The sequence below is a fragment of the Leptonotus elevatus genome, chromosome 2 (assembly GCF_054856555.1).
Source record: "Leptonotus elevatus isolate MCC_2025b chromosome 2, RoL_Lele_1.0, whole genome shotgun sequence".
Classification (NCBI taxonomy): domain Eukaryota; kingdom Metazoa; phylum Chordata; class Actinopteri; order Syngnathiformes; family Syngnathidae; genus Leptonotus; species Leptonotus elevatus.
The window spans coordinates 6,273,204-6,286,658 of NC_141240.1; the positions used below are offsets into that span (position 1 = coordinate 6,273,204).

General features: G+C 41.1%; 2 protein-coding genes across 16 annotated transcripts in view; one reads left to right on the top strand and one right to left on the bottom strand.

The window, feature by feature from the left end:
* Positions 1-402: 402 nt before the first annotated feature.
* cenpl (centromere protein L) lies at positions 403-3,377 on the bottom strand. The gene is made up of 5 exons (XM_086069261.1): positions 3,289-3,377; positions 1,723-1,873; positions 1,388-1,639; positions 742-1,305; positions 403-656 (listed from the first exon to the last, which is right to left on the bottom strand). The coding sequence occupies exons 1-5, from the start codon at positions 3,309-3,311 to the stop codon at positions 585-587; spliced, it is 1,062 nt and encodes a 353-aa protein (XP_085925387.1). The 5' UTR covers positions 3,312-3,377; the 3' UTR covers positions 403-584.
* A 2,765-nt stretch (positions 3,378-6,142) lies between these two features.
* The window catches only part of LOC147178284 (peripheral plasma membrane protein CASK-like), a 40,272-nt gene continuing 32,959 nt past the window's right edge, over positions 6,143-13,455 (top strand). For 4 of the 15 annotated variants that reach the window (XM_086067633.1, XM_086067635.1, XM_086067645.1 and 1 more), the window contains exons 1-2: positions 6,147-7,313; positions 12,606-12,718. In XM_086067633.1, coding sequence (XP_085923759.1) covers positions 7,255-7,313; positions 12,606-12,718 — 172 coding nt within the window. In that variant the 5' untranslated portion in view covers positions 6,147-7,254. Of the gene's footprint in view, positions 7,314-12,605; positions 12,719-13,455 lie in introns of all 15 variants that reach the window. The other 11 variants (XM_086067636.1, XM_086067634.1, XM_086067637.1 and 8 more) reach the window with 5 other exon arrangements.

The window sequence follows — 13,455 nt, forward strand, 5'->3', positions numbered from 1 at the left end:
GAATGTCTCGCAAGGGCAAATGGAGGAAAACACCACTTTGATGATGGTTTTGGTCAGGAATTAGCATTTTAACGTGGCTAAAAGCTCTAAAAAGTTGATTTTTCATGTTACTGTGCCTAAATGTTTTAATTAGTCCTTTTACACTCAGAAGCTTACCTGTGTTATTGTTATCCCCTTGGTAGCATTGGTATAATACCAATGAGATCTTTCTAGCCCTCCACTACACAACATCATGACCAATCATATCAAATGCTGTACTGATGTCCATAAAGACCAGCACCAATACCTTCCCTGCATCAGTGTTCAATCTTATATAATTTAGTACTTAAATAAGAGCTGTTTGTTTCTGTACTGTGATGAGGTCAGAAACCTGACTGGAATTTATCACAAAATCCATTTGAGTTCAATAATTTACTGAATTGATTTAAAATTACTTTTTTTTGACAATCTTTGTTAAGAAGAGAAAAGACAACATTTTGCTTTAATTGCAACTATGCTAGCCATAAAAATAACACGTACACATGAATATACAACTACACAGTACTGTGCAAAATGCCAAAAACAAGCAGGCTCATCGAATGTGCTCATTGAACTTTTAGGAGGGCGCACTCTGTCAACAGCGTCAGTGTGGTGGTTATGCATCTGCTGTTGGAAATCTGAAACAAAAGCACAGAAATAACTGTTTGCTTTGAGTTTTTGTCAGACACACTTGAATGAAAATCTTGTTTGAGATGAAGGTACCTTGATCCTGCCGCTTGCTTTGGCTGTGCCCATCGCTGTGGACACATGGCTCAGGCTCCCAGCTGATAAATCCACCTTGAAGTGCCGGTAGAAATGGCACATGAGCCCCTTCATGAACCTCACCAGATCCTCTTTCTCAATAACATTGCTTTCGTTCTCCTCCTCTGGCCGATCCCTTTTCACACTGCACCACAGCACCCAAGCATCAGCAGGATTGACAGCATAGGTGACGTGTAGTAGTGGCTCAGCTGGAAGAGTCCAAATCATTTTGAGCTGCGTGCTATTGGACTCCATGTGGCAGTTTGTCCATAATGCCACCAACCACTCCAAGCTGGTGGGGTCAAGCTCCAAGGGGCCAAAGCAGCAGTCAAAGTTCTTCTGGAACCATGATTGGACCAAAGCAGTGAGTGCCTCTGGCCCGCTGCTGCCAAATAATGGTAGAGTAATGAACTCTTTTGGAAGAGAGTTAATGTAGCCAGGGTTGCCGTTAACACATGAAAGCAAGCCTCTCCATATTGCCTTCTGATGCTCATCCTGCCCGCCAAACAAGGGCTTCGAGTAGATCTGTAGGAGCAGACAAGGGAAGGGTAACCAAAAGGATAGACTGCCATCTGCCTGAGCATTATCACTACAATCCTGAACTCACATGTATTAAAATGGTCTCAGCATCAGAATCCGTTTCCACCAGGCCATGAACCACAGAGAAGGAGACCCTGAAGCTGAGTGTACCTCCCTCCTCCCCTGCTAGACCTTGTTGTTTCTCCGCAGCCATAAATGCAGACAGTTGCCTGGCGTAGCTCTTCAGCTGGGTGTAGTGGAATCGGTAGAGGGGTGTGACATAGAACAGATGCCATTCTGTTTTCATCAGTGAGGCCAACTGTCTGGGGTCCACATTCTCCTGATGAAAGTGTAGTGGTCATTAGTCATTAATAACAACCTGTAGATCTCTCATCAGGCAAGAAGCAATTTGGGATGACTCACAAGGATATTGTCGGACTTTGGTGCTCTTCTGGTGGTGTGTCGCAGTGACGTCAGTGCCCTTGTCATACACAGACGTGAAGCTGCCGTCAAGCTCTGGCAGGACAGTCTGCAGCTCCTAATGTTACTCCGCTGGGCAACACTGCAGGAGGTTCTTGTCACAAGAAAACATAACATAAATCACCTTCCAGTAATAAGGTCAGCTGGTAACAGTCTTAACATTGAATTTGATATGTTAGAGTATTTTTTTTAAAATTATAATTTCTGAAAACTAAAAAAAACTAAAACACGGGGGTAAGGAAAAATTACAACCCTGGCCCTATAGACATCTCAAGCGACATGGTGATGACTCATGAAAGTTAGACAGCCCATAATTCCCATGAATGCATTTAAAATAAGGCATTTCTAAAAACTATTTGGGGGGACAAAAACATTTTAGAGTGGCCTGTTCTAGTGGCCAGCCTAAGTTACACCTGTGCCATAATCATGGTGTCCAATCAGCATCTCGATATGCCAGACCTGTGAGGTGGGATGGATGATCTCAACACAGGAGAAATGCTCACTAGCACACATTGACACATTTGTGAACAATATTTGAAAGAAATGGCCTTGTGTGTGGAAAGCTTTGGATCTTAAATAAAAGTGTTGTGTTTATATTGTTGTTCAATGTATGAAGAATGGTGGTTATTTACGTATACAGAGTGGTTATTTTTGCTGCGGCTGGCAACTACAAGTACAAAATAAAGAAGTAGAAGATGATGTTCAAAACGGAAGAGGAAGAATTAATAAAGTTATCTATTGTGTTCCTTCTATATTTTGATTATGTAATCTCTAACTATGGTTGATGCAAAGTGTTAGTTTGTTCTTTTGAGAGGCTCCCCTTACTTCTTACAGCGATCCAGGCGTAAATCACGCACTGGTGTTTTCATTGAAAATGTTGAAAACATTTCAATGAAACCCACATTGAAGTTGTCATGAGTGGCAACGTAAGGTGGCTGACCTCCGGCTTCACCCGCCGCGAAGGGCCATTGACTTGTAAGTCCATGGAGGTGGTACACATTCACTGGCGCAGAATTGGTACTTGTAGGTCTTGTAGGTCGAGCAATTAACGGGAAAAGGCAAAATATCCACTACGAGGTAGGAACTATGCAAAGTGTTCACGGCAAAACAACTGATTCCCAACATCTTACACATCACGCTAAAATAAATAAACAAGCCTATTCACGGCCAACCTAATGTGCCTTATTTATGTCGCACGTCTCACAAAAAGGACTCGCCGAGTCCTTCATCGTGGTTGCCACTGGTTGACCCATAAAATCCCAAACATCACATTTAGTAAGGGGGGAAGCAAATGAAAAAGGTTTTTATTTTCTTACAGAAAGCGAATGTAATCATACTATTGAATAAGGAACGAAACATTATTCAAACAGATTTGCCCTAAACTGTACCGTCGTTGACAAACAAGGACGTCATAACCCAGAATTCCGTATGATTTGTACACACGGGAAACAGCGCTAAATATATTTTCAGACGAAGGGATTTCTCAATGTTTGCAAACAAAAGGATTACCTTTTTTGTGACGCGGGTACCATCTTTGTCACTTCGATCCTAACAGAAACATCGGGGGAAAAAAACTTTGAATATCGCGCCCGCTTCTTCTTATGTTAAATTGGCACTTAACAATATTTAGCGTTCATTACCGCCACCTGTTGACATGGAGTGTGGCATGCAGCCACCCACCCTCCCCATTGCGCAGGTTTGCGAGGGTGCGCCCACGTAGCAAATGTTGTTTCGACCGGCTTCGTTGTTCCGTGTCTCTTTTGGTCATTGGAGATTACGCTTGGAAACAGATATTGAAAATAGAAAAACGACTCGTTATTCGATTTTCGTTTTAAAATAGAGACATTAAAATTGAATTACAGCTTGCTTTTTTCGTTTGTTGTCTGAAACGAGTAAGAAAAAAAAAAATCTAATAACAGTTTGATTTTAAATTTTTATTTAAAAATGCAACACAGCACGAGACAAATCGAAAAATGCGGAAAACGGCTCGTCTTTTTGTTTTGTATTTCCGGAAGTTGTTACTGACGGCATTTCTCAAACAGACCAGAAGATGGCAACACCGTGGCATATGAAGACGATGTAGTGTTCTGTAATGATACTTCTATCCAGCCATTTCCCAAACGCCTTATTTTCAACCACAGATATGACTCCAACATCCTAAATTTGCTAAAACGCTAAGTACACACTTGGAGAAAATAGTTTGTACCCCTTTGAAAGAAAAACAACAACAATAATAATAATAATATATCCATCCATTTTCTTAACCGCTTAATCCTCACATGGGTCTGGGGGGTGCTGGAGCCGGCTTCGGGCAGTATAATAATAATAATAATAATAATAATATCCATCTATCCACACCTCCCCAGTCACTTCAACCAGCTCCTCCGGCGGGATCCTAAGGCGTTCCCGGGCCAGCCAAGAGACATAGTCTCTCCAGCGTGTTTTGGATTGTCCCCGGGACCTCCCGCCGGTGGGACATGCCCGGAACACCTCTCCAGGGAGGCGTCCAGGAGGCATCCAAACCAGATGCCCGAGCCACCTCAACTGGCTCCTCTCAAACATGAAGGAGTAGCGGCTCGACCCTGAGTCCCTCCCGAATGACTGAGCTTCTCACCCTATCTCTAAGGGAGAGCCCGGACACCCTGTGGAGGAAACTCATTTCGGCTGGTTGTATAATAATGAAGTAGTAATAAATAAATCCTTAATGAGAATGAACCCATGAGACTCAGCTTTGATAAACAGAAGTTTTATTTCAAAAAAGAAAAAAATACAGTTTTACTTTGTTTTGATTCTTTTCATTATATCTTTCATTATTAGAGGGGTACTAGCAATTTGCGTGCGTAGTTAGCGTTTGTGGAATTTAGGCCGGAGATGGATGTGGCGGAACACTTTTTACCGACTTCAAACATCACGCTGTCGCCATCTCCTGGCTAGTATGAGACATGTTTGTGTCTCATGCTGTAAATTCCATTCGTTTTTTAAATAAAAACTAAAGGTGAAACTGTTATTAGACTTTCCCTGACTGATACCAGACAGCAAACAAGAAAATCAAGCTGTATTTAAATGTTGGTGTTTCTATTTTTTTCTTCATTCCAAAAAAAAAGAAAGAAGACTTATACAGTGTAATATAAAATTTTAAAATATTATTCGATGTAGAATGAAAAGAAGCAGGAAGAAAACAAGTGCTAAATATCCAATGTCCAAAATAGAGACATGAACCCTGTCTCAAACCCTCTTTATGCTCTCAAATCGTTTTTCTTGTCGCAAAGAAATTTTGAACATGTTACAAATTTGATGGCGTTGATTGAATGTTGTTAAAAGAAAAGGTGATGTAATTAAGTGGTAAACATGGCCCTGGACTGTCTCATTTATTTTGGAAGGTGTTACAGCCATAACATTCTAAGTTCATGATTATTTGCTAAAAACAACAAAGTTGATCAGTTTGAACATTAAATACCTTGTCTTTGTACTGTAGTGTATCCAATTAAATATAGGTATAGGGTTATCATTGTATTCTATTTTTATTCATGTATAACCCAACGTACCAACTTTTGGAATTGCGTTTGTACACCAACACTGGGGGTTACACAACATTTTTTTTGCTGATATACTATGGGTAATTGTTCATTTATCAAGACTTTGAGTGGTGTCTTTAAACAAGTGGCAGTGTAAGTGGCGCCAACAATCACATATCGTGTTTTTCAGAGTTTCAAAAACAAAACAAAAAATTGCAGTAGCCACATAGATTATACAGGTGCTCTGAATTCATGTAGCATCAAATATAAATAATAAGGGACATTTGCACATAAACACACAAAATCTACTAAACTATATATATATTTATAGAACTACCACAAATTAATAGGGTGCAGGTGGAATGCCATATTGGGGACATTCAGCACTATATGGTGTAGAATATAAAACCATATAGCGCATACAAAACTCCATTTGCCTTTTAATTTACACTTCATTTAATTTACAAACGATTAAAAAAGATTTAAAACAAATTTACAAACAATTTTATATAATTTTTTTCATTTATGTTAAAAGAAAGACAATCTATGATCAAATATTAGTAAGAAAGTTTTCGGAAGGGAAAAGGCACCAATCAGGAATGAGCCATGAACTACCAAAATCACGCCCCCGCAATCGTTACCACGGAAACAGCCAGGTGGCTTCTCCAGTTTTGGTATTTAATTATTTAGTCCATAATAATACAATTCTGTTTGCCCAAGTGCATGGTTTGAATCTAGATCTGAAGAACGTATATTGTACAGTACTGCATTGATGACCACATCAACAGCCAATCAGAATGCCAATTGATGGGTACACCAACATGGACGCGAGGAGAGGGGCTGATCTCAAGCCACTGAAACTGCGGAGTTGGCCTCGAAGAACACAGCGCAAGAAAAAACAAGCTTTTTTGGGGGGAACCTCCCATTGGACTCATGGAAATTAGGAAATCAATGTCAAGATTATACAATCATCCGCCTCTTGACTAAAATTGATGTTATCAAATACATGAACACTGACAGACGTCATGGCAAATGCTGTGAAGCAGCGATGTGGGGAAAGGTGACGTAAGACATGGAGCTGCAAGAATGCTGGCACATGCGCAGAAAAATAACGCTGGATGGCTGGAACCGTTGCCTGGAAATTGGACGCCCTGCGAACGCCATTTTGGCTCTACCGTCAGCAAAACGTAAAGTATGGGTAGTTCCGCGGGGCGCCATTTTGGCTCACCAGGCTCTTGGGCGACAGATTTGTGGAACTCGGAGCGACTGCCAGCATCCGACTAACGGTGGACGTAAGGTTTGAGGTGTTGGATGCAATTTGGGCGTTCACAAGAAGCACATTCGCCGTATACGTCGGCGTTGCGATCGACCTCAAAGTGGAGATTTTCTGCTTGGATAGGAGGAGCGGGATTATCCATATGATACGCTTGAGTAAGGTAAAGCGTCTGAGATACTGGGCGTACACAGTGCAATCAAGACAGGAGTCAACCGGCTATTTCATCGTCAGCTAGTCCATTAACCCAGAAAGCCAAGCATTTTGGATAAGCTACGATAGCTTGCGGTGAAGCTCATCACTCTGGTCCGAACTGGAAGTCTGTGTGGATTTTGCCGATGGAGTCAAACACGTTGCACTATATTTCGATGAAATAATGCTGATCCGAATCATGCAATTGTTTCCCTGCAAAGGAGGAGAATCTCCAACCGATGCGGTCTGGTCTGTGGTTCCCATTGAGCTAGCCCGCTAGCTGGCTAGCCCGCTCACCGGGATATCAGTACCAGCGAAGGTGGGGCGGGCGAACTGACACTCAAGTGGCCGATGCTTTTATCTCCATCGCATTTGGGACACACATTTCCCGGTGTCACCGACCTGCCATAATAACACCTCCATTAATTGAGTGTGCAGATCTTAAACTATTGTGAAGGGGCTGTTTGTAGAGCGCCCCCCGTTTGCCTTTGGACCATGGCGGACGACGACGTGCTTTTCGAAGATGTCTACGAGTTATGTGAGGTGATTGGCAAGTGAGTACGGATATGGCACATGTTCATCTTTTTTTATTATTGTTATTTCTTAATAACGACTTTGCAATGTATTCCTTCTGCCGAAACTTACTGTATTTCATATTGGGTGTTGATGACCCTAAAAGTATTTTAACTTGCTTGATTCTGGAATCTCCCCCTAATATGATAGTGGCATCACTGCATCTCTATTCTAATATGAACTGACGTGGTGTAGGCGTGCGAAAGGGATCATGTGACGGCAAATTTGGAGCCCAATGACACAGGATTACAATGCTTAGTTTGGAATTGTCCTGCCTGCACACTCAGGTCCGTTTTTAAAAGAGATATTACTAAACAACTGCAAAGTGATTCTTAAAAGCTCAAATGACAAATGGTCTGTCAAAACGTCTCAAACCAAGTGTCAAACCATCTGGAATTGTTACTATGGTATGGCCCTGTGTGGTGAAAGGTGGCTTAGACCTTGTTTGTGTTTGTAGTAGAGGACCCCTGCCCGTTGTGTCATTCACAGTAGTAGATCTTAAGATCTTTACATTTATATGTATGATTAGCCCCGCAGCTTACCTGAAGGATCTGGTTTCTGGCGTGGTCACTAATTCAAGGAAGGTCCTGGAAAATGACCTTGAAAGTCCACTGGCTGATGTTGGTTTAGGAAAGACGAGCATGGGCTGTGATAGATTTGTGAAATTTGCTGTAGATGTTAGGAGTTATAGAAAACAACTGTTAGATTTTATTTATTTTTGCTGAGTTCTGGTGTGTTGCCAAAAGAAGGAAGGTATCATTTTTCCTGGGTCCAGATAAATGAGGGGAAGGCAGTCTGGAATCAGATCAATCAGCAGAATGGGGAGTGGGATGGCTTTGAGTCTGAAGATAGAAATAATGCCAGCTGGCATTGACAGCATCACTCTTGTTACTCAGTTTGTTTTTCATCTTTCACTCTCGTGGGGGCAATAAAAACTGTTAATTTAATTATTTGTGTACTGGCTCTATCTTTTTATAGATTTCCTTTCAGTTACTAGTTTCAGTGCTCACAGTAGCATTATTATTGCCATACATGCTTTCTACTGCATGCAGGGCTGGACTGGCCATCTGTCCTTCAGGGCAGATGCCCGGTGGGCCGGTGTCTTTTGGGGCCGTTGTGGTGCTATTAAATTATCATTTTCTAGCAATTTACCCCGAGAGAACGGCACACAATTTAGAAGGAGCAGCCCATTAATCTATTTCCAATATGGGGAGCAAACTGAACCAATACACAATTGGTAGAGCTATGTGGTAGCCAAGGGTTGTCAGGAATCGGGCTGGGCCGGTGGGCCTAAGTCAAAATGCCAGGGCCGATTATTTGTGCCAGTCCAGTCCTGGCTGCATGTCTTACTTCCACAATGATCAAACAGGTCAGCTCCTATGTTGTCTTCTTAATTAAAAGATCAAACTCCAGCGAAATAAATCACCTCGATGTTTGAGTTGAGTGAGTAGAGAGAGATGTTCTTGCTTGTAATGTTAGAAGACAGACACATGCTGTGTTATTGTAGACTCATGCTTTAGGGTTAAGATCACCCAGACCAATGACTTGCGGGTTGCAAACGTGCAGTCTAATATCCTACTGTGGATCAAAATCTTCGGGATTAGTTGTTAGAGGGAAGTTAGTCTCCTTTCTCTTTTTCACTGTTGAGCTTCCCATGATGAACTACTGCTCAGGTGTGACACTGAACCACAACTTTTGTCTACTCTCGTTCGCTTATATGAAGGTGGGTTGATTTTTGATGCATGCAATATAAAGATACACAGCATGCAGCAGAGCAAAAAGAGAATAGAGAATCTCCAGTTATCTCAAGTTCAAACTTTTAAAAACGTTATTTTTGTGTATTTGAAGAACTCTATGACATGAATTCACATCTGACTTCAGTACAAGCAGATTCATTTATTTACTTGACCCCACAGGGAAGTGTGTTAGCCATAGACAATGCAAAACTGCCAATCAAACCCAATTTCTTTTCTTTTTTTCTTTCTGCTCTTCATGTTGAGTCTGCAGCTGCACGTGTTCTGTCTGTTTAGGCTAGAAAAAAATTGAGCAGCTCAATGGAAAGTGCCCTCATGTCTAGCTTAGCCTTTTGCAACAAAAATGCATGTCATCCAGTGTTTGATTTTAAGTATAAAGGAGACCTCTGTAATGATTTGTTAAATTCTGGCTTTTGTCCGGATGTGAGGAGCGTGTGGGCGTTTTGTATGATCCCACAGCTGCGGTGATGTTTGCAAGACATGCTGCCTCTGTGCTCCCTCAGACATACTGTACTTTTCTTCCTTACAGTTGGACTTTTCTTCCTGCATAATTAGATTATTTCATTTCATAGATTTAAATATCCTTCATATTCTATACATTGATATGAAGGTAGTACCACTTCTCCCTCCTGCATGAAGTGTGACATTTGTAAATTCCCCATTAATTAGTTATGATTACAAATGGGACTTAAGCATTAAAGCGGTATTGTCACTCAACCCTCATTGCTTAATATCAGTAATGAGTTTTATTGACACACATATTAGCATCAGCCATTGACCAACTCGCTTGCTTATAGCCAGAATTTTGAGATTTTCATGCAAAGGGAAGAGATGCACAGCTGCTATACCACTTCACTGACTGTTGGCAAAGGCCATTGTGGTTGTCACAACATCATCAGCAGGCTACCTGGTGAGAAGAGTGTTTTACTGACCAAACTGCACATACTTGCATGCTTTGCTTATTCGGTTCAGAGAGAAATGGTGATCAACGGCAACATTCTAACTCACCAGATGCACATGTGACTGGTTTGTCCATACTTTAAATAGTAAATGGCTGGCTGCCTGTCGCGCTCCATATATCATCTGCCTACACCAGTGTTTCTCAACCCTGGTCTTCGGGGCCACTATCGAGCCTGTTTTCCATGTCTCCCTATTCAACATGCAGCTGATTCCAATGACAGCTCACCAGCAAGCTCTGGAGAAGCCAGATAACGATCTTCAACTGTGTTGGAATCGGGAGACATGGAAAACAGGCCGGATAGTGGGCCCCGAGGACCAGGGTCGACAAAACACTGGCCTACACAACTATGTTGGGAAGCTCATCAGCAATGTCCACTACCTCTTTACTACCAGTAGTGTGGTGGTGTGGTCACTAGGGCTGGGAATCTTTGACTGTCTCACGATTCGAGTCGATTAAGATTTTTGGGTCTGCGATTTTAGATAAAAAATTATTTGATTGACAATGATTTCTGCTTCAATTTATAGATATGCAAACAATTGTCATGATTTACTCCAGTCTGACTCGCGAATGCTAATTAGCGCGCTACTGCTGGCACTTTTATCACTTAACAGAACGACTATTCATACAAAACGCTTCAGGAATGTATACAGAGAAGCATCTTAACATCCTCCAATGCAAAAAAACAGCTTTTGTTGGAATAACTTAAACTTGAACATAACTTTTTGCTTCTATGTGGCTACAACTTAACAGTGTATCAGTATGAGCGGAACCACACTGCCCCTAAGTGGCCAAATCATGTACAACATGAACAGTGCTCCCAATAAAGGCACACACAAACAAGGGCAAAACAGTATAAAATAATTGAACTAAAATCCATTTTGGGACATTTTAAATCGATTCTGATTTATACTAAATGAGAATCTCGATTCTTATGAGAATAGATTTTTTGGGCACACCCCTAGTGGTCACCCTTGTCCAATGCCCATGTCCCTGTTACGGATGTAACAATATCCAAATGTCACACTACGATAATTATCACGATATGAACCTCTGAATATGATAATTATCACACTATTGTGGGGTGGTTGGCGATATGGAAAGAGCTCATGATTCTGTATAAAATCACACGATATTGTATGAAATAAAAAGCTCATGTTGGTTAAAAAAAAAAAAAGAAGCACAATATTGTGTTTTGTACATAACACAGTATGACTGATTTATAGGAGTGATAACTGCCACAGTATGTCCGGTAATAACATAGTTTGTCCATGTGAGCAATAGTGAGACCAGGTTTTCTGTTTGGACTGTTACATTTGTTTGTTACATTTGTTTGTGTGGATCATGTGTTGGTTTCTGTAGAACAAAAATAAAGTACAAGTAAAAATAAAATCAACATGAGCAATTGCATGTAAATGTTCCATCTTTCCAGTGCTAATTTGCTGAGGGGCATACTAAAAATCATAAATATGGTCCAAATAGTACAGGTAGCATTCTAACATCAATGGACAATATTATTGCACATAAATAACACTTGAGGCACATACTTGCTAATGCACGGCACACACACATTGTGAGTCAAGCCAATTTGTGGAGGAACAAAAATATGCTACGTTCCCCTTCATCTGGCTATTAGCGTGGGTCTTAAACGTAGGTGGCGAAAACATACCTAATTAAAATTAAACTCCACTAATAAACTAACCACCAAATAATGCAGGAACTGCACATATGGAATACAATCTAGCTTCTTAATAGATGTGCTGCTTTTAATATCGTGACTTGACAACGATATTGTGGCAATTTTAATTGTGTGATATTTCCGTTATCGTTATGTCCCTATTCCCTATAATGATGCTTTTATTTAAGGTTTTCAGTATTTTCAGTGTGGCATACAGCGGCTGCGTGGCATGTAATTCCCTTAGCATCGGTATGGCAAAACTTCCATATTGTGACCTTCTTAAAATAACGGCCTAAGTATTTTTTTCCCAGTTTCCCCCCTCACAAAACATGAAAAACTTAACTAAATATTATATTTATTTATAATTTCATTTCTGGTGTGGAATTGAATGATGTCAAATAATGCAGGAAACTGAACTTTGAATTGCTCCTGCCACGTGTGGCTAAAAAATGAAATTGCACACTCCCTTCTTCACGAGAACACTGCATGCATAACGTCACATCCAGGGCGGGAAATTTAAACTCTAATCCAGAAAACTATTGGCCAGTGGCTTGCAGGAGTTCCCATTCAACAGCTAGGGTGTTAATCTGGTAATTAGAAGATGTTTGAGTCATAAAGGGTCAAATAAAAAGGCTATTGTAAAGATATTTTTGGGCAAATTGGGCGCAGTTTTAACGAAGGATGTAGCCGGTTTTAGCAGAAGTGGCTAGCATCCTGGGGAGATGTTTAGGTCAAAAAAAGTTTTTGTTGTCAAAATATGACGTGGGTTGTTATTTTAAGAGTGTGGCGATATGCCTTGGTTGACATACCATTATGAGCGCATGAGTGCTGTCTACGTACACATACATGCAAATGTGTCTGATGAAATTTTTGTTTATTGTAGGGGTCCTTTCAGTGTGGTACGCCGCTGCATCAACAGGGACACGGGCCAGCAGTTTGCTGTAAAGATCGTCGATGTGGCCAGCTTCACCTCCAGCCCCGGCCTCAGCACTGAAGGTGAGAAAGGATGCAGACTATGTTGCCATACTTGTACTTAAACCTTGCGCTTTGCGCACCTGGAACAACAGATGGGCAGAGGACAACCAATCTGGACACAAGGGCACTGAATAAGTTTCCAGATATTGCACTTTGACTCTGAATTTTGCCTGTGTGTGTTTCAAGTAGGCTTTAGGGGCAGGACTTAATTTGTGTGTTTGAATGCATGTTAAAATCACATGCATGTTGGCGCTCACAATGTACCATCTGCAGTGCCCCTGTCAGGAATTGGCTCCGCAGCCAGTTAGAACAGCAAGAGAAGGAAATGGGTCCTGGAAGGAGAAATGCTTAGTCTCTGGAAAATTATCGCTTCACAAGTCTAAAATTAACATAAATCCTCTAAAATTGTATGCTGTTTTCATGATCTTAAAACCCGCCACACACTAAGCGACACAGCCAAAACTGGTTTTCATGAAATTTGAAAAGACGGTGCACTGAATTGCAACGTCGCAGATCTAACAACCTATCATAAATACACATGAGCTCTCAGAAAAAATATAAATTACGGTTGTGGCTGGGGTGGCATTGGCGATTAGATTACTATTCGTCGATAGCAGGGGGTGTGACGCTTAGTCTGGTGGTTGGGCAAGAAAAACCTGCTGGTAGTGCTGTCACTATCGAATAATTTTAGAATTGATTAATATATCGAATCGAATCTAATTCAATTTGTCATTAAAATGTATTACAAAAGCATTTTC